The sequence below is a fragment of the Bison bison genome, unplaced genomic scaffold (assembly GCF_000754665.1).
Source record: "Bison bison bison isolate TAMUID 2011002044 unplaced genomic scaffold, Bison_UMD1.0 scf7180017864461, whole genome shotgun sequence".
NCBI classification, from domain to species: Eukaryota; Metazoa; Chordata; class Mammalia; order Artiodactyla; family Bovidae; genus Bison; species Bison bison.
Window position 1 is genome coordinate 19,600,802 of NW_011495023.1, and position 19,296 is coordinate 19,620,097.

A 19,296-nucleotide genomic window follows, 5' to 3' on the forward strand; every position below is an offset into this window, starting at 1 on the left:
CTCAGATCATGAACTCCTTATTGCCAAATTCAGACTTAAATTGAAGAAAGTAGGGAAAACCACTAGACCATTCAGGTATGACCTAAATCAAATCCCTTATGATTATACAATGGAAGTGAGAAATAGATTTAAGGGCCTAGATCTGATAGATAGAGTGCCTGATGAACTATGGAATGAGGTTCGTGACATTGTACAGAAGACAGGGATCAAGACGAACCCCATGGAAAAGAAATGCAAAAAAGAAAAAAAAATAGGAATACAGGTTTGCCAAAACATGCAGTTAATAACATTACGTTTTCAATGGCTTTATAAAATGTTGACGTGCACATAGACCAATGTGAACATATTGACTGGTGAGGAGAAAATGGATCTTAATCAGAGGAGCAAATCATGAACCCAAGAAGATAAATGTTAAAGCTGATGGTAAAATGCAACAGCATATCTTGAATGCAACACAGCAGTTATCATTTGCACCATTATATTACAAGTATTTGTCATGTTCTTCGATCTGTCCAGTCATTTAAGAAGTGCACAGTTGGGGTGACAGTTCACTAAAATGTATAATTCATTTCTCATCAGAGACAGAATAATGAACAGATTAGTCTGGATATACACTTGTAGAAAATGACTCATAAAAATATTCATTTTTTTTTCCACATCCATGTGGGCTACTGGTTTGCCCACATGTCTTGGCTCCTCTAGTTTAGCCATCTTAAAGTTTCTCGATCCACTCATACAAGAAGGTATATAAGACACGTCTAGGAAATAATGTATAATAAATTCTCAATATTGAAATACAATTATCAAAAAGGAAATAATACATTTAATTGCCAAAGAATTATTAGAAATTAAAAATTTGCATGTTTCAAAATCAGTGTAGTATTTATTAAAAGTATTTCTAGCATTTAGGGAATGAACCCGATTAATCTGGCTTCAAAACTTAGTTTGGTTTGGTACTACACGCTAATGCTTCAAAGGATTTCTATGAAACAACTTTCAAAAAATCAGCTATGTTTAAAAAAAACGAATCTATGGTTCCTTTTTCAAATTAATCTAATTTGAATAACAAATACTGGTACAACATTTGTCTTTGATGCCTGAGTGGCTGCGATTTCTCCCACTTCGAACACCCCCTCCAACCCCCAGGATTCTCTGGAGCAACAATGATCTTATCTCTTTTCCCTGTAAATACACTGAAGTCATCTAGAAGGAGTTCTCTCAAGTGTCCTCATCAACTCCAAACTCACCTCCCTAAGGCCTTACTTTCCTCCCTTTGTCCTTTCACTAGATTCTCTCCTCTCCAAATGGTAATCTCTGGATCTGTGGTCTTAAATCTTCCCCCTTTACATCCTTTCTATGGATCATCCCTACCATTTCTTTCTCCCTTTTTGCTTAGCAATGGTATTTTACACCTATTAACTGCTACTTCAACTCTTTGTTTCCCTCTGGTTGTGGACATGCTCAGAAAGAAAAACAGAATAATGCTTTTCCTTGATCCTGTTATGTCCTCCACTATCCAAAGCTCTTCTTCCAGATTTCTCTAAATGCAAGGCTACACCCTTGCTACTCTGAGAGCTTGTTAGAAACGCAGATTCTCAGGCCTCCTGCTCAGCATGTGTACTTCACACGTGGCCCCCAAGTTACTAATTAAAATTCGAGGAACTCTGGTCTATAAGGAGTCTGCTTCTACATTCAGTTCAGTTCAGTTCAGTTGCTCAGTCGTGTTCGACTCTTTGCGACCCCATGAATTGCAGCATGCCAGGCCTCCCTGTCCATCACCAACTCCCGGAGTGCTTCTACACGCATGAAAGCGAGTCCACTGGAAAGTTTCCAACTTCTAATGCAGTTTCAGTTTGCGGGGAAGTGTTAGAGTGAGGAAACAGAGGCTAAGTTTTCAGGAAAGTGAATTAAGTTGAAGTAATACTGCATTAGATACTGAAACTGCATTAGAAGTTGGAAACTTTCCAGTGAACTCGCTTTTATGCTGTGTGTTCCTTGTCTCCCCATCACGCCCCCTGCTCTCTCCTTCTTTCTAGCTCTCTTGTTGTGGCCTATGCGACACCATCCTAGAAAGCAGCATTTCGTATGACATCAGTTTGAAACATCTACAGCTGAGAACCTATGCCTGTGCTCCTCCACAGAGGATAAAGCACAGCTCTGCTGCCGAGACCTCACATCTGAATGTCTTCCTACAGCTCTGCCTGCCAAGACCTCAGTTCTCAATGTCTTCCTAATAACGAGTAAAACAGGAAGAGGGGGAGAACTTTGCTGTTCTTCTCTGACAAGTTTTGGTGCCGGAAGCTCACTTCAAATTCATCGTCCATGTCAAATACTCTCTGTTTATCTAAAGACCTTTATTACTGATTGCCACCTTCCCCCACAAACCCGTGCTTCCTTTTCTTCATTTCCTCCCTGTGCCCCCTCTGCCTCTCTCATCCTTCATTCCCTCTTGTTTCTTATTTCTTGACCTTCCTTAGGGTGTAGAATATCTTGAAACAGAACTAATAATAATTTTTTTCTTTTTTTTGGTCATGTGTCACATGGAATCTTAGTTCCCTGACCAGGGATAGAACCTGCACCCCCTGCATTGGAGAGCCTTAACCAGACGAAGTCTTAAACATTGGACCGTGAAGTAAATCTAATAACTAATAATTTAGCTTCTTAAATTGGATTCTCAATGTAATCTGTGGTTGACACCTGATAAGATATACAGTTGCCCTGCTTTTCTCATCTTTTTTTCTCACTACCCATCCGACAGGTGATTTTCTTTGCTTATTAGAATATATTAGCATTTCCATTTTCAATCAACGTTCTGTCAAATGACTTTTCCGTAAAATACAGTTCTTACCTTCTACTTGTCCGTTTAATGTCTTTTTTCCTCTTTCACCAGAAGTTCTAGATAAATGATCCACATACTTCTGTGGAAGGCTCTCAGAGATACTCTGCTACAATTAATGATAATAATGAGTTGCACAAAAAGTTCCTAATCCCTTTTGAAGAAAATACCGTACTTTTAAAAACTGCCTACTTTTAACCCGGTTAAGACAGGTTTTGCCAAGATCCCACAGTTGCTATGTGACAGAACCAGGATGCTGAATTCAAACATGGTGCTGGATCACCAGGCAGTGGCTGCCTGCATCTAAGAGATCAGGCCCTTCTTATCTCCTTCCATAGCTCCCACCTTCAAACAGGGCGTTGTTACTTTATGTTACTTCAAGTACGGATGCCATAAATGTACTCGGCACATGCTACTTAAGCAATCAAAAATGGTTTGCACTTACTAAAACATCATTAAAGCTAACTGCTGTTATTATAACCCCACATATTTATTACTATTTCCCATGCTTTTGCTTCTCTTGAAATGTTCTTTGCAAATCAACCTGACAATCCAAATGTAGTAATACGTTCAAGGTTCACGCACTTACTTTTCAACGTCAGTGTGGCAAAAAACCAAAATTCAACCTGTTTCTCTCTGACCCTAACAGTTTCACACATGCACATGTGCCAAAGAAACATACATTTGGTTCGGAGATTGGGAGTGACACATACACACCACTGTGAGTAAAATAGATAAATAATAAGGCCCTACTGTACAGCACCAGGAGCTCTACTCAATATTCGGTAAAAGCCCATATGGAAAATGAATATAAAAAAGAGTTGATTTATATATATATGTATATGTATATATATATGTAACGGATTCACTTTGATGCACACAAGAAACTGACGCAATACTGTATATCAACTGTACTTCAATAAAATTTGAAAGAAGAAAGGAAGGAACAGAGGAAGAAAGAAAGAAACATTTGATCATAGACTGACCTGGAATAATGCTACAGTTTTTAGATAAATGTAACTTCAGAACCCAAACGGATTCCTTAGGACTTCTAAGCCTTGGTTTCTGTACAACACTGATTTCATTAGGTGAATCTTGCAAAAGAACAAAAGTGTACTATTTGGTAGTATTTAGCACAGAATTATTTTATTCAATACAGGTTTAAAAAAAGAACCAAGTTTTGATGGGGAAATGCAAAGGTGAGAAAGTCATAGCATCTCTTGCTTTTATGTTCTTATATCACTCAGTGCTTACATTTCAAAATAATAATAGAAGACAATACCTTAGAATCCCAAGGTGATTCTATATCTTCCTCTTCTCCCAATCCTAAGGCTGACAGCATATCTGGAAAATGGTGTCACAGATACATTAATGAGAACATTTACTAACTATGAATTTTAAAGACATATATAAGCCTATCTCTATCCATGAATATTTCAATAAAATAAAGTAGTGGAAAAGAATTTCAGAGGGTTGAAGCATTCTCAGGAAGAAAAGGTTGGTAGTAGGTGGGACAGTTATGAAGAAAGAGAGCAAAAGAAACTTACTTAAAAAGAAATTCATATAATATTTGGATGCATACTCTTTAGATGGTTTTATATTAGCTTTTAAGCATAGAAAAAATTCAAAGAAGTTCACTGACTTACCACGTCTATCATTTTTGTGTGCTCCATCAACAGAAGTCGAACGGTCATGATTTGTTTGCTCTTGGGGAGCCCTGTCAATAATATCAGTATCACCTTCTTCTGCAACAAGTTCTGACTTTGTGGCCCCTTCCTATAAAAACAAGACAAAATAAAACAAAAACCCAACTTTAGAAAACATATTCATTCATTTGGTCATTCACTCAATCAGTAAGATGATAAACATTCACTCTGTCTAGGAAATCATAGACACTGTCCTGGAAGAAGTTAGAAATGTAAAGAAAAGAGTGATTCTGCATTGTGTTCTAGGTGAGGCAGAGACACATGAAAACAAACAAGAGCAGAAAAGTATCCTTCAACAGCTCTGCAACTGAAGCACACAGAGCACAGGAAAGGCACAAAGGAGAAAGGAGGCAGGTGTACCTGTGAAGCTCAAGGAACGCTGTGATAAAGGGCTGTGTCTCAGAAGACAGAGAGTGCAGAGCCAGGATGTGAGGGGGATTCTAGGAAGGGCGGCCCGAGCAAATGGGTGAGGTGTGAAACAATGTTCACAAGTCATGTAGAAAACTAGAACAGAGTCACTGTGAACCATATAGAGAGACAAAACTGGAGAACCAGGTTCAAATGGGAGAAAGGAAGTGTCATCTTTTTCCTTCACATGTTGGGGATCTACTACACAAGTAAAGGTGTTCAGTTCAGTTCAGTCGCTCCGTCGTGTCCGACTCTTTGCTACCCCACATACCACAGCATGTCAGGCCTCCCTGTCCATCACCAACTCCCAGAGTCCACCCAAACCACGTCCATTGAGTCGGTGATGCCATCAAACCATCTCATCCTCTGTCATCCCCTTCTCCTCCTGCCCTCAATCTTTCCTAGCATCAGGGTCTTTTCAAATGAGTTAGCTTTTCACATCAGGTGGCCAAAATATTGGAGTTTCAGCTTCAACATCAGTACTTTCAATGAACACCCAGGATTGATCTCCTTTAGGATGGACTGGTTGGATCTCCTTGCAGTCCAAGGGACTCTCAAGAGTCTTCTCCAACACCACAGTTCAAAAGCATCAATTCTTCTACGTTCAGCTTTCTTTATAGTCCAACTGTCACATCCATACATGACCACTGGGAAAACCATAGCCTTGACTAGATGGAGCTTTGTTGGCAAAGTAATGTCTCTGCTTTTTTTTTTTTTAATTTTATTTTATTTTTAAACTTTACATAATTGTATTAGTTTTGCCAAATATCAAAATGAATCCATCACAGGTATACGTGTGCTCCCCATCCTGAACCCTTCTCCCTCCTCCCTCCCCATACCATCCCTCTGGGTCGTCCCAGTGCACTAGCCCCATGCATCAAGTATCATGTATCAAACCTGAACTGGCATCTCGTTTCATACATGATATTTTACATGTTTCAATGCCATTCTCCCAAATCTTCCCACCCTCTCCCTCTCCCACAGAGTCCATAAGACTGTTCCATACATGGTGTCTCTGCTTTTTAATATGCTGTCTGGGTTGGTCATAACTTTCCTTCCAAGGAGTAAGCGTCTTTTAATTTTATGGCTGCAATCACAACCTGCAGTGATTTTGGAGCCCAGAAAAATAAAGTCAGCCACTGTTTCCACTGTTTCCCCATCTATTTCCCATAAAGTGATGGGACCAGATGCCATGATCTTAGTTTTATGAATGTTGCGCTTTAAACCAACTTTTTCACTCTCCTCTTTCACTTTCATCAAAAGGCTCTATAGTTCCTCTTCACTTTCTGCTATAAAGGTGGTGTCATCTGCATATCTGAGATTATTGATATTTCTCCCTGCAATCTTGATTCCAGCTTGTGCTTCCTCCAGCCCAGCATTTCTCATGATGTACTCTGCATATAAGTTAAATAAGCAAGGTGAGAATATACAGCTTTGATGTACTCCTTTTCCTATTTGAAACCAGTCTGTTGTTCCATGTCCAGTTCTAACTGTTGCTTCCTGACCTGCATACAGATTTCTCAAGAGGCAGATCAGGTGCTCTATTCCCATCTCTTTCAGAATTTTCCAACAGTTTAGTGTGATCCACACAGTCAAAGCCTTTGGCATAGTAAATAAAGCAGAAGTAGAAGTAGATGTTTTTCTGGAACTCTCTTGCTTTTTTGATGATCCAGCAGATGTTGCCAGTTTGATCTCTGGTTCCTCTGCCTTTTCTAAAACCTTCTTGAACATTTGGAAGTTCACAGTTCACGTATTGCTGAAGCTGGCTTGGAGAATTTAAAGCATCACTTTACTAGTATGTGAGATGAGTAAAGGTATTCAGATCAGATCAGATCAGTCGCTCAGTCGTGTCCGACTTTTTGTGACCCCATGAACCGCAGCACGCTAGGCCTCCCTGTCCAACACCAACTCCCGGAATTCACCCAGACTTACGTCCATCGAGTCAATGATGCCATCCAGCCATCTCATCCTCTGTCGTCCCCTTCTCCTCCTGCCCCCAATCCTCTCCCAGCATCAGAGTCTTTTCCAATGAGTCAACTCTTCGCATGAGGTGGCCAAAGTACTGGAGTTTCAGCTTTAGCATCATTCCTTCCAAAGAAATCCCAGGGCTGATCTCCTTCAGAATGGACTGGTTGGATCTCCTTGCAGTCATCACAAATATATTTTACTTTATTTGGTGCCATGCTTTATTCAAATATATTCATATTTACACCAGGAAGTAGTAAATATGACAGGATTTTAAAGACAGCATCATGGAAAAAACAAAAACCTATAAGCAATGCTCCACAGAGAACATTAAGCACCCTACACACTGTACATATATGTATGAAAGTGTAATTAAAAAGCAAATTTGGCTGTAAAAACAGCCAAATAAAGATGGTAAGAGTCATTCTAAAACAAACTGCAGAGTCAAGAGGAAAGAAAAGATTGGCAAGTATATTTTAGAATGATTACTCTGGCAGCAACTTAAAGATGAACATCAGGAGAGCAAAACTAGAAAAGAATATTTCAAGATCATAGGTGAGAAATGAATTAGTGTAATAAGATATGAAAAATGTTAAACAGGTAGAAAACACTGAACTTGGTAAGTGACTGGATACAGTAATTTCAAGGAAGGTGGAGTCCAGAGTTTTTCCCGCTGTAGAATTTCAGTGATTCTGTCTGCTATGATGGGGAGGACAGATGACAGGGTTGCTTACAGAAAGGCAGGAAGGAGGGATGCATCAAGGACAATGGCTTCAGTTTGGGGTGTATTAAATGAATTTGAGGCACGCAAGGGGCTCGAAAAGATTTGGGTAAATACCATTGGGTTAGAAATAGAGAAACTTTTTCAGGAAAAGCGTATACACTTAGGATAATTATTTGTAAAATATACTAAGCTGGTATAATTAGTATAAACATAGGCAGAATTCTGAACTTTTGAAAATAAAACAATACCAGGGGAAGAAAACTATGAGATTAAAGTTGTCAATTATATATTTCAACATCTGTTTCAAAGATATAAAGCTGTAGTTTCATAAATATATGAAATATTCACTTGTGGGATATTACAATAATAAGCATTTTTAAGTTTAGTGAAAAAATTTAATTGTAAAACACCAATTCAAGATGTGACAAGAAGACTCCTTTTTAAAATTGATCTTAAACGACAAGTTTGAAATTGTAGAAGAGAAATGTTTATGTGAGGATGTAATTATGAATCATTTTAAAGTACTATTATGCTATAAGAAAGAAATAGAAAATCCTATTTGAAAAGAACTCATACAAAATTGGTAGAGAAATCAAAAGCTTTACAGACAAGCAGAAGTTAAGAGAATTTAGCACCACCAAACCAGCCTTGCAACAAATACTCAAGGGACTTACATAGCCAGTAAACACAAGAGAAAGGAAAAGACCTACAAAAACAAACCCAAAACAATTAAGAAAATACCTATAGGAACATACATATCGATAATTACTATAAATGTAAATGGATCAAATGCACGAACCAAAAGACACAGAGTAACTGAATAGATAACGATAACAAGAGCCATATATATGTTGCCTACAAGAGACCCACTTCAGACCTAGAGACACATACACACTGAAAGTAAGGGTGGAAAAAGATATTCCATTCAAATGGAAACCAAAAGATGTGTACTCCTTTCCCGATTTGGAACCAGTGTGTTGTTCCATATCCAGTTCTAACTGTTGCTTCTTGTCCTGTAATCAGATTTCTCAAGAAGCAGGTCAGGTGGTCTGGTATTCCCATCTCTTGAAGAATTTTCTACACTTTGTTGTGATCCACAGAGTCAAATGGTTTGGCACAGTCAATAAAGCAGAAGTAGATGCTTTTCTGGAAATCTGTTGCTTTTTTAATGATCTAGATGATATTGACAATTTGATCTCTGGTTCCTCTGCCTTTTCTAAATCCAGCTTGAGCATCTGGAAGTTCATGGTTCACGTACTACTGAAGCCTGGCTTGAAGAATTTTGAGCATCACTTTGCTAGCATGTGAGATGAATGCAATTATGTGGTAGTTTTAACATTCTTGGGCATTGCCTTTCTTTGGGATTGGAATGAAAACGGACTTTTCCAGTCCTGTGGCCACTGCTCAGGTTTCCAGATTTTCTGGCATATTGAGTGCAGCACTTTCACAGCATCATCTTTTAGGATTAGACATAGCTAAGCTGCAATTCCATCACCTCCACCTGCTTTGTTCCTAGTGATGCTTCCTAAGGCCCACTTGACTTCGCATTCCAGGATGTCTGGCTCTAGGTGAGTGATCACACCATCCTGGTTATCTGGGTCATGAAGATCTTTTTTGTATAGTTCTTCTGTTTATTCTTACCACCTCATCTTAATATATTCTGCTTCCGTTAGGTCCATACCATTTCTGTCCTTTATTGTGCCCATCTTTGCATGAAATGTTCCCATGGTATCTCTAATTTTCTTGAAGAGATCTCTAGTCTTTCCCATTCTATTGATTCCCTCTATTTCTTTCATCACTGAGAAAGGCTTTCTTATCTCTCCTTGCTATTCTTTGGAACTCTGCATTCAAATGGGTATATCTTTCCTTTTCTACTTTGCCTTTTGCTCTCTTCTTTTCTCAGCTATTTGTAAAGCCTCCTCAGACAACCATTTTGCCTTTTGCATTTCTTTTTCTTAGGGATGGTCTTGATCACTGTCTCCTGTACAATGTCACGAATATCCGTCCATAGTTCTTCAGGCACTCTGTTAATCAGATCTAATCCCTTGAATCTATTTTTCACTTTCATTGTCTAATCATAAGGGTAAATACTATATGAAACTAAATTCAGAGCAGGAAAACTAATTTCACAATGGAACACTTTACCTTGGTTTTAAAATCTAAGACTTCATCATCTGCTGTAGGCCCTAAATCAACGCCAGGTTTATTGGGAAACCTTTAAAGCAAAAACATACAATAAAAATGAGTGAGTTCATTTCTTTGAACAACAACAAAACAAGTGAAAGTTTTTTATATATTAAATGAACTTTCTTGACATGAATAAAATTTGGCCTGTTTTAAAACAGCTTTTTTTTTAAAAAAGATTTTTTGATGTGGACCAGTTTTAAAGTCTTTATTGAATTTGTTCCAATGGTGCTTCTATGTTCTGTTTTGGCTGTCTGTCCCCGAGGCATGTGAGATCTTGGCTTCCCTGAATGAATATCAAACCCACACTGCCTACACTGAAAGAAGTCTTATTAACCATCTTAACCACTGCAGCCCCAGGAAAGTCTCCAAAAAAGTTTTTAATTACCTATTTCTGCTTCCGTCTCTCCCAACCTATGAAATATCCAGTTAACACTCATTCTTAGTTTCCATAACAGAGGGTGACAGCCTAAAAATAATCTGTTTTCACCAAAAGTTCTAATAGCTGAACAGAAAATCCAACTGATGGATTGAAATAATTTTTTTTTGCCCAAATTGGAATAAACCTGATGACTTAAAACAAAGTGGAAGAATAGGCTTTTCCTTCTCCATTGTCTGTTCCCAGTTCAGAGACTAATCTGAGTCTGTCCAAAAGGGGAGTCTAGGTCCGTCAGCAGGGAAACCACTTATTGAGAAGGCACCAGTTCTCTCCTTTACTCTAAAAGAGAGTACATGGAGTTTCCCTACAATGTCAAAACTTAAAATGTAGACAAGTCAAAGAACTAATTTATATCTGTCTTTAACTTATGTGCTATATGGGTACTTCTCAGTCTCTGCTGAGGGACATAGGAGTAGACGTGGGAGCCAGGAATGCCAACTGTCAAACCACAGGTCAACTCATTTTAACGGAGGAATCACAGGTCAATTCATTAACCTCCTGAAACCAGAGTTGCCTAATATGGACGGAGGAGCCTGGTAGGCTGCAGTCCATGGGGTAGCTAGAGTCGGACACGACTGAGCGACTTCACTTTCAGTTTTCACTTTCATGCATTGGAGAAGGAAATGGCAACCCACTCCAGTGTTCTTGCCTGGAGAATCCCAGGGATGGGGGAGCCTGGTTGGCTGCCATCTATGGGGTTGCACAGAGTCGGGCATGACTGAAGCGAGTTAGTAGCAGCAGCAGCAGGACACAGCTACTTTACAAAGCTGCTGTGATGAATCTATGAGGTCACAAATAAGCACGTAATGCAGTGTCTAACCCAGAGTAGAATGCTCAACAAACATTAGTTTCTCTTCTCCATGTTCCCTTAGTTAAACATATAATTTAAAACATCCTAAAAATCCTACCTGCTTAAAGAGTCTTCTTCAGAACTCTCATCCAATATTAAAGAAAAAAGCAAGATGCATTTTAAATCAACAAAAGAAAAATACAGAATATTAAAACCTCAAGACTGATGCTTGATTTAAAAGTATTCCTTTCAAACCACACCTGGAGGCCATACTAGAGGGAACAGTGATTGTACTATACTCGTAGGTTACTAATGCCTAAGAACCACTTCTCCCTTTTATAGTCATCAAATGCAAAACAAAAACACAAAGAAAGAACTGCTATTTACAATGACCATAAATCCTAACCAAACTCCAGGAGACTGACAGAAAATGATATTAGACCATTGATAGAATCAGTACTATAAACTGACAGTAGCACACTTAAACAGCACAGTATTTCTGGACTTCCATTGCCTGGAGCAGTGAACAGAGACTATAGGTGTCTTTTGGGGACATGACAACTTCTCTGACTCTTCAGTTCACAATGAAAACGCCTGATCACAGGGAAGCTTGGTCTACAGGCATTGAACTTCAGAGCAAGGTAAAATATAGGAAGCAAAGTCTTCTCTTCTTGGCCCTCTTTCCAAGGGCAAGAGAAGTATGAAAGATGTAGTGATTCCAGGTTTAGAAAGGATAATCTCTTGAAAGGGAGGCGGGGGAGGGCAAACAGGTAAAGGAAGTCAACTCGGTTGTGAGAATGGGGACTGGAATTGTAGTGGTGAGCATGCAGTAGGGTACACAGAAACTGAACTTTTAAAAAATGTCTAAATACTTACATATATGTATATACACATACATACACACAGACTAATACGCTTAAAAAGAATCTCTTGAGATTCTCTCCTTCCATTGCTCAAGAGTATCTGGACCACATAGAGCAGGATGGTCCAAAGAGTGCTGTGTACTAGTGAGGGATATCATTATATCAATCCTCCCCATTATATGGCAAATGTTTATAGAAATCATGCTTTTTCAGCTTGGAAGTCATACATCATCACATTTTAAGCTGATGAACAGGGGAGGGAGGGAAGGATGGAGGGAGCCTCGGACTCTGGTGCCTTTGGACAACATTTCCCAGGGGTCGTCATGATCTGATGCTGGAGGGGTGACTCACATTCAGTGACTCCAGGGGAGAAGAGCACTGCAAGCTTGAGCCTGGAGAGCAGGGGCAGTGATTTTTAAATGTTTGCACCCTGTGACATCAGAACAATGCTTAGTACATAAGAGACTCTTGAAAGTTATCTGTTTAGTGAACAAGTGAACAACTAAATAGGCATGTTTTCTTTGAAAATGTTGTTTAGAAAAATACAGAAATTAACCAGAGACAACTCTTTTCTATTTTGAATGTATTGAAGACCAAGACTCTGTCATCTCTGTATTACCTCTGACTAATGTATTAAACCAACCTACAGTTCTTTGATAGATGTTTTTGTTGTTCAGTTACCAAGTTGTGTCTGACTCTTGCAACCCCATGGACTGCATCTCACCAGGCTCTTCTGCCAATGGGATTTCCCAGGCAAAAGTACTGGAGTGGATTGCTGTTTCCTTCTCCAGGGGATCTTACCGACACAGGGATCAAACCATATCTCCTGCATTGGCAGGTGGATTCTTTACTAGTGAGCCATCTGGGAAGCCCCCTTTGATTAGACAGAGGTCTACTCAGTTAAAGGTATCCTCAGACACCCTGTGCAATGTGCCACATTGAGCAGGCCTAATGCTGTTTTTGTTAATCCGAAGTATTTTTTGTGCTTTTAGTAGAACCTGCAGAGTCCCAAGTTCATCTATTTGAATATCTATTATGATAATCTTTTAACTGATGGCAAGAGAACATCTTGTTCTTACAAAACTATACTGTCATGACAATTATCTAACACACAGAAGAAAACATCTGGTCCTAATGAAGTCAACCTACCTCACTCTCTTTGGATCTGTAAGGAATGAAGTTGCTAATAGAGACCTGCTTGGTACGCAATAGGCAAAACAACTGGCTCTCAACCAGGCATTGCTTTTCCGCCTTCTGTACTGTTGGTAGGTATCTTTCAGAAATAATCTCTCACTATTATGCTGCACACTGGCTCTGCTTTGCAGTTCTTTTGTTTATCATTTCTTATCCTACCAGGAAGGGATTATTCAGGTTCTCAGTTTTAATGATGGTAACTATTTTAGTGAGACTAATCACTACACAGTAACTACTAACTATTCATTCACTAAATGCAAACTATTTCTAAAAATGAATGTTCAGTTTCATAAGAAGTCCAATTTGATATAGGACTATAGATGAAATATACATCATACTAAGTTAAAAAATTTTTTTCTTATTTACGCAAAGATCTAATATAGGACTTTAGGGGCCATATTAAATACATGGATTTCTTTTCAGACAATACTGTCTTTGATGTTAAATCACCTATAACTAACCTCTTAAATAATTATGAATACTAGAGTATTAAAAAAGTAATTTAGAAAATAAAACACATATGCAATTTACACCAATTTTTTCATAGTTCTTTCATTATTGAAACTTCCTCACTCCTACTTTATCTATGGTAGAATCACCAAGAGTAATTAGGTATCAGATGATGTACCTGGGTTGCTATTTTCAGGAGAAGTTTCAGGTCTCTTTTCTTTATATTCAGAAATCAGTTGGCGAATGCTATGTATTAAAATTGTGATAAATAATATTTTAACACTAATATGAAAAACAACTACCAAATTCTTAGATCATTTCAGATAAGGTTGTCAGAAGATATAAATCTTCAAAAAAAATTCTAAAAAAAATTGAAAGCGACAAATTATTTTTATCTGTACTACATTCCTATTAGTGCCCAAAAGATCAACCCTGTCTGCTAATCCGACTTGCCTATAGACAGCTTGATTGACACAGAGTTTTACATTTTTTTGAGTTGTTAAAATGTTAATTCAACCTCCAGATATCTTTTCCTTTTTTTGTGTGTGCCAAAATCCAGGAAACTCAAGAATTCTTGCTTTTGAAATAATTCTTAGTGAGGTCTTTGGGGTGGGAAGGAGGCTCACAAGGAAGGGGAAATATGTATACTTAGAACTGATCTATGATGTTATACAGCAGAAAACAACACAACATTGTAAAGCAATTATTCTCCAATTTAAAAAATTAAAGTTAAGAAACAATAGTAAAGGGAAAAATAAGGTCTCTGTCAGCAGGAAAAAAAATATATAAATAAGAATTTGAGATTTCTTCTGGTACTTTTCTCACTGTGCATATTTAAAATGTTTGATCCACACTCCATCTGAAACTTTTTGATGAGATAAAAATCTAGTTACTTTTCTCTTTTATCAGGTTATTTCTCCACCATCTATATACAATTTATCTTTCCTAATAGAAAATGTCATCAGTATCAAGTTCTAAAGTTTTACCTACATTTGGGTGTTTGGGCATTTTCTATTCTGTTCCATTCATTTATCTATGCCCTTTACAGTTGTTAGTGAATGAATATTTTGTGGGCACTTACGGCACATTTTTATATCATGAAGAGCAAGTCTTAGTCTACTATGTACAATTTTAATTTCATCACAATAATTAAAGACAGCATATGTAATCCAAAATGTTTAAAATCATGATATATTGATTTGGTTTAAGTATAGAAAAACCATATATCCTAAGAAAATGTCTTCCTATTCAAAGACACAGCAAGCTTCCTACTTCAAAGCTGTCTTCTAAGGTCCTTCAACAAAGAACATATACACCTAAGTGTACACTGATATAAAACGGATATTGAATTGTATCTGAGGAATTTTTAATCCAGAAGTTGACCTCTCATGGGAATTATTTTGCTCACTATGCAGTTTTCTGTAATATATACCTTATGGTATAAAACTATGTAAATTAAAAATAAGATGCTGACACCATCAGAAATCTGTCCACTGCCATGATCCATGGATTGGCGATCCATGAATAAGTGTTTTCATAAATCACATGAGAAAAAATGTGAGAGCCAGGAGGTTCCAGAAGATTTCTTGAAGGCTATAGAACTTGAGAGCTCTTACTCATGAGTACATCATGCTAACCCATGCAAATAAAAAGTAGGAGGAAGATAGAAAACACAGATGCTATTCATGTTTCATTTCATTTCTGTGATTACTGACATTCAGTTAAATGACTTCAAAACCATCAGCAAAGTGCCCTATAAGGGGAATTACAAGTGGGTCTGAAACCAGCTAAGGCTTTCTGCTGATCATAAATTCTGTGGGGTGCTGGATCCCAGGAAGGTGTCGAAGAGCCTTGGAGGGGAAACTCACAGGAGGGACCCCTGCCAGGCCCTTCCACCCCGCTTACCTGTTCATCTTCTGTCATTCAGGCCACTCCTCCTGGGCAACAGAACCTGCTGCACTTTGGCTACGTTGCCTGCACCGGCAGCTTTGTGGATCTTTCCGAGGTCCTTGTCTCGGATGCAATACCCGGGCTGGAAGTTGATTCTATGACAGCTGTCTCTCACTGGGTTGACGGAGGAGCCAAAGGGCGAGATGCCCTTCTTAACTCCTGAAGCCAAAACTCTTCTTAATCGCAGAGTCTACAAACTCCAACACACCTCACCTCCCCCTCAGCTCTTCAGAGTCCTCTAAACCCACACAAACACTAAGAGGTAAGCCAGAGCAGTCCTGCCACAACCTCCCAACTGGGAAGCTCAACAGTTTAGAATCTTTTATCCCAGAATGATCGTTGCTAAGCGACACCTAGAAACACATTACCCATGTGCACAGAGGCTTGGCGTGCCAGACTGACAAGTGTGCATGTGCAAGAACTATAAGTTCATTTTCTGAAAGAAACAAACAGTATCAATAACCCCTTACCTAAACTAAGAGGGAAAGACAGGAAACTGAAATAAACACAGAAATCAAAGTGACATTAAAACTATATAACTGTCAAAATAACTATACTACCCAAAACAATCTACAGATTCATTGCAATTTCTATCAAATTACCAATGGAATTTTCCGCAGAACCAGAACAAAAAAAATTTTACAGTGTATATGGAAACAGAAGGCCCCAAATAGCCAAAACAACTGACAGAATCAGGTACCCTGACTTGAGCCTACTCTGCAAGCTTCAGTAATCAAAACACTGGTCCTAGTACAAAAACAGAAATATACTGAATGATCAATGAAACAAGACAGAAAGTCCAGAGAGAAACCTATGCCCAATGGTCAATTAATCTATGATAAAGGAGGCAAGACTATACAAAGACGCAAAGACAGCCTCTTCAACAAGTGGTGATAAAAAAACTCAACAGCTACAGGTATAATAAGGAAATTAGAACACTCCCTAACATCATACACAGAAACAAACTCGAAATGGACTAAAGACTTAAATATAAGGACAGGCCCTATAAAACTCTTAGAGGAAAATATAGGCACAATACTCTCTGACCTAAATTACAGCAGTATCTTTTTTCATCCACCTCTTAGAAAAATGAAAATAAAAATAGAAATAAGCAAATGGGATTTAATCAAACTTAAATGCTTTGGCACAGTGTAGGAAATCATAAACAAGACAGACCACAACCCACATAATGGGCAACAATATTTGCAAACGATGCAACTCACAAGAGATTAATCTCCGACATTTTCAAACAGCTCAAATAGCTCAATATCAAAAAACAAACAACCTGATCACAAAATGAGTGTAGGATCTAAATATACATTTCTGTAAAGAACACCTACAACGACCAAAAAGCACGTGAAAGGATGTTCAGAAAGGATGCTCTGCATCACTAATTATTAGAGAAATGCAGAAATACTACAGTGAGGAATCATTTCACACCAATCAGAATAACCATCACCAAAAAATCTACGAACAATAAATTCTTGAGAGAGTGTGGAGAAAAGGGAACCCTCCTACACTGTTTATGGAATGTAAGTAGGTACACCCACTGTGGAGAACTCTATGAGGTTTCTTTAAAAACTAACTATAAACTTGCCATATGATTCAGCAATCCCAGTCCTTGGCATATATCTGGAGAAAACCATAATTCAATTAGGTACATGCACCCCAAAGTTCACTGCAGAGCTATTGACAATAGCCAAGACACAGAAGCAATCTAAGTGTCCACCAACAGAAGGATGGATAAAGAAGATGCAGTGTACACACACACACACACACACACACACACACAATGGAATACAACTCTGCTATAAAAAGAATGAAATAATGCCATTTGCAGCAACACAGAAGGATCTCAAAATTACAATATTAAGTGAAGTAACTCAGAGAAAAACAAATATCACATCACTTACTTGTGGAATCTAATCAAAATAAGTTTATTTACAAAACAAAACCAACTCACAGATCTCAAAATCAAATTATGTTTATGAAAGGGGAAACATGAGGGGAGGGATAAATTAGGAGATTGGGGTTAAAACATAGATACTATTTTTCCAGTAGTGATGTATAGCTATATGAGAGTTGAACCATAAAGAAGGCTGAGTGCTGAAGGATTGATGCTTTTAAACTGTGGTGTTGGAGTAGACTCGCGAGAGTCCTTGGACTGCAAAGGGATTAAACCAGTCAATCCTAAAGGAAATCAACTCTGAATATTCATCAGAAGGACTGATGCTGAGGCTGAAGCTCCAGTACTTCAGCCACTTGATGTGAAGAGCTCACTTATCAGAGAAGACCCTGATGCTGAGAAAGATTGAAGGCAGGAGGAGAAAAGGGACAACAGAGGATGAGATGGTTGGACAGCATCACTGAGTCGATAGATATGAATTTGAGCTAACTCCACAAGATAGTGGAGGACAGAGGAGTCTGGCAGGCTGCAGTCCATTGGTCACAGAGTCAGACATGACTGAGTGACTAACACTTTGAATTTGAAATTGGAAAACTTAACAGTGCTGGGTTTTAAATATGCCTAAAAGTAACATTCGTGACACTGTACAGGAGACAGGGATCAAGACCATCCCCATGGAAAAGAAATGCAAAAAAAGCAAAATGGCTGTCTGAGGAGGCCTTACAAATAGCTGTGAAAAGAAGAGAAGCAAAAAGCAAAAGAGAAAAGGAAAGATATAAGCATCTAAATGCAGAGTTCCAAAGAAGAGCAAGGAGAGATAAGAAAGCCTTTCTCAGCAATCAATGCAAAGAAATAGAGGAAAACAACAGAATGGGAAAGACTAGAAATCTCTTCAAGAAAATTAGAGATACCAAGGGAACATTTCATGCAAAGATGGGCTTGATAAAGGACAGAAATGGTATGGGCCTAACAGAAGCAGAAGATATTAAGAAGAGGTGGCTAGAATACACAGAAGAACTGTACAAAAAAGAGCTTCACAACCAAGATAATCACGATGGTGTGATCACTCACCTAGAGCCAGACATCCTGGAATGAGAAGTCAAGTGGGCCTTAGAAAGCATCACTAAGAACAAAGCTCGAGGAGGTGATGGAATTCCAGTTGAGCTTTTTCAAATCCTGAAAAATGATGCTGTGAAAGTGCTGCACTCAATATGCCAGCAAATTTGGAAAACTCAGCAGTGGCCACAGGACTGGAAAAGGTCAGTTTTCATTCCAATTCCAGAGAAAGGCAATGCCAAAGAATGCTCAAACTACCGCACAATTGCACTCATCTCACACGCTAGTAAAGTAATGCTCAAAATTCTCCAAGCCAGGCTTCAGCAATATGTGAACCATGAACTTCCAGATGTTCAAGCTGGTTTTAGAAAAGGCAGAGGAACCAGAGATCAAATTGACAACATCCACTGGATCATGGAAAAAGCAAAAGAGTTCCAGAAAAACATTTATTTCTGCTTTATTGACTATGTCAAAGCCTTTGACTGTGTGGATCACAATAAACTGTGGAAAATTCTGAAAGAGATGGGAATACCAGACCACCTGACCTGCCTTTTGAGAAACCTATATGCATGTCAGGAAGCAACAGTTAGAACTGGACATGGAACAACAGACTGGTTCCAAATAGGAAAAGGTTGTATATTGTCACCCTGCTTATTAAACTTATATGCAGAGTACATCATGAGAAACGCTGGGCTGGAAGAAGCACAAGCTGGAATCAGGATTGCTGGGAGAAGTATCAATAACCTCAGATATGCAGATGACACCACCCTTATGGCAGAAAGTGAAGAGGAACTAAAAAGCCTCTTGTTGAAAGTGAAAGAGAAG

At 38.5% G+C, this 19,296-nt stretch overlaps 1 protein-coding gene across 1 annotated transcript in view; it reads right to left on the minus strand.

The window, feature by feature from the left end:
- The window catches only part of LOC105003111 (ankyrin repeat domain-containing protein 26-like), a 48,140-nt gene extending 36,817 nt beyond the window's left edge, over positions 1-11,323 (minus strand). The window contains exons 1-6 of the mRNA XM_010860076.1: positions 11,313-11,323; positions 9,785-9,854; positions 4,483-4,612; positions 4,119-4,180; positions 2,849-2,942; positions 661-758 (exon numbers count right to left, since the gene is read on the minus strand). Of these exons, the coding sequence (XP_010858378.1) occupies positions 661-758; positions 2,849-2,942; positions 4,119-4,180; positions 4,483-4,612; positions 9,785-9,854; positions 11,313-11,323 (465 nt within the window). The remainder of the gene's footprint in view (positions 1-660; positions 759-2,848; positions 2,943-4,118; positions 4,181-4,482; positions 4,613-9,784; positions 9,855-11,312) is intronic.
- Positions 11,324-19,296: the final 7,973 nt, after the last annotated feature.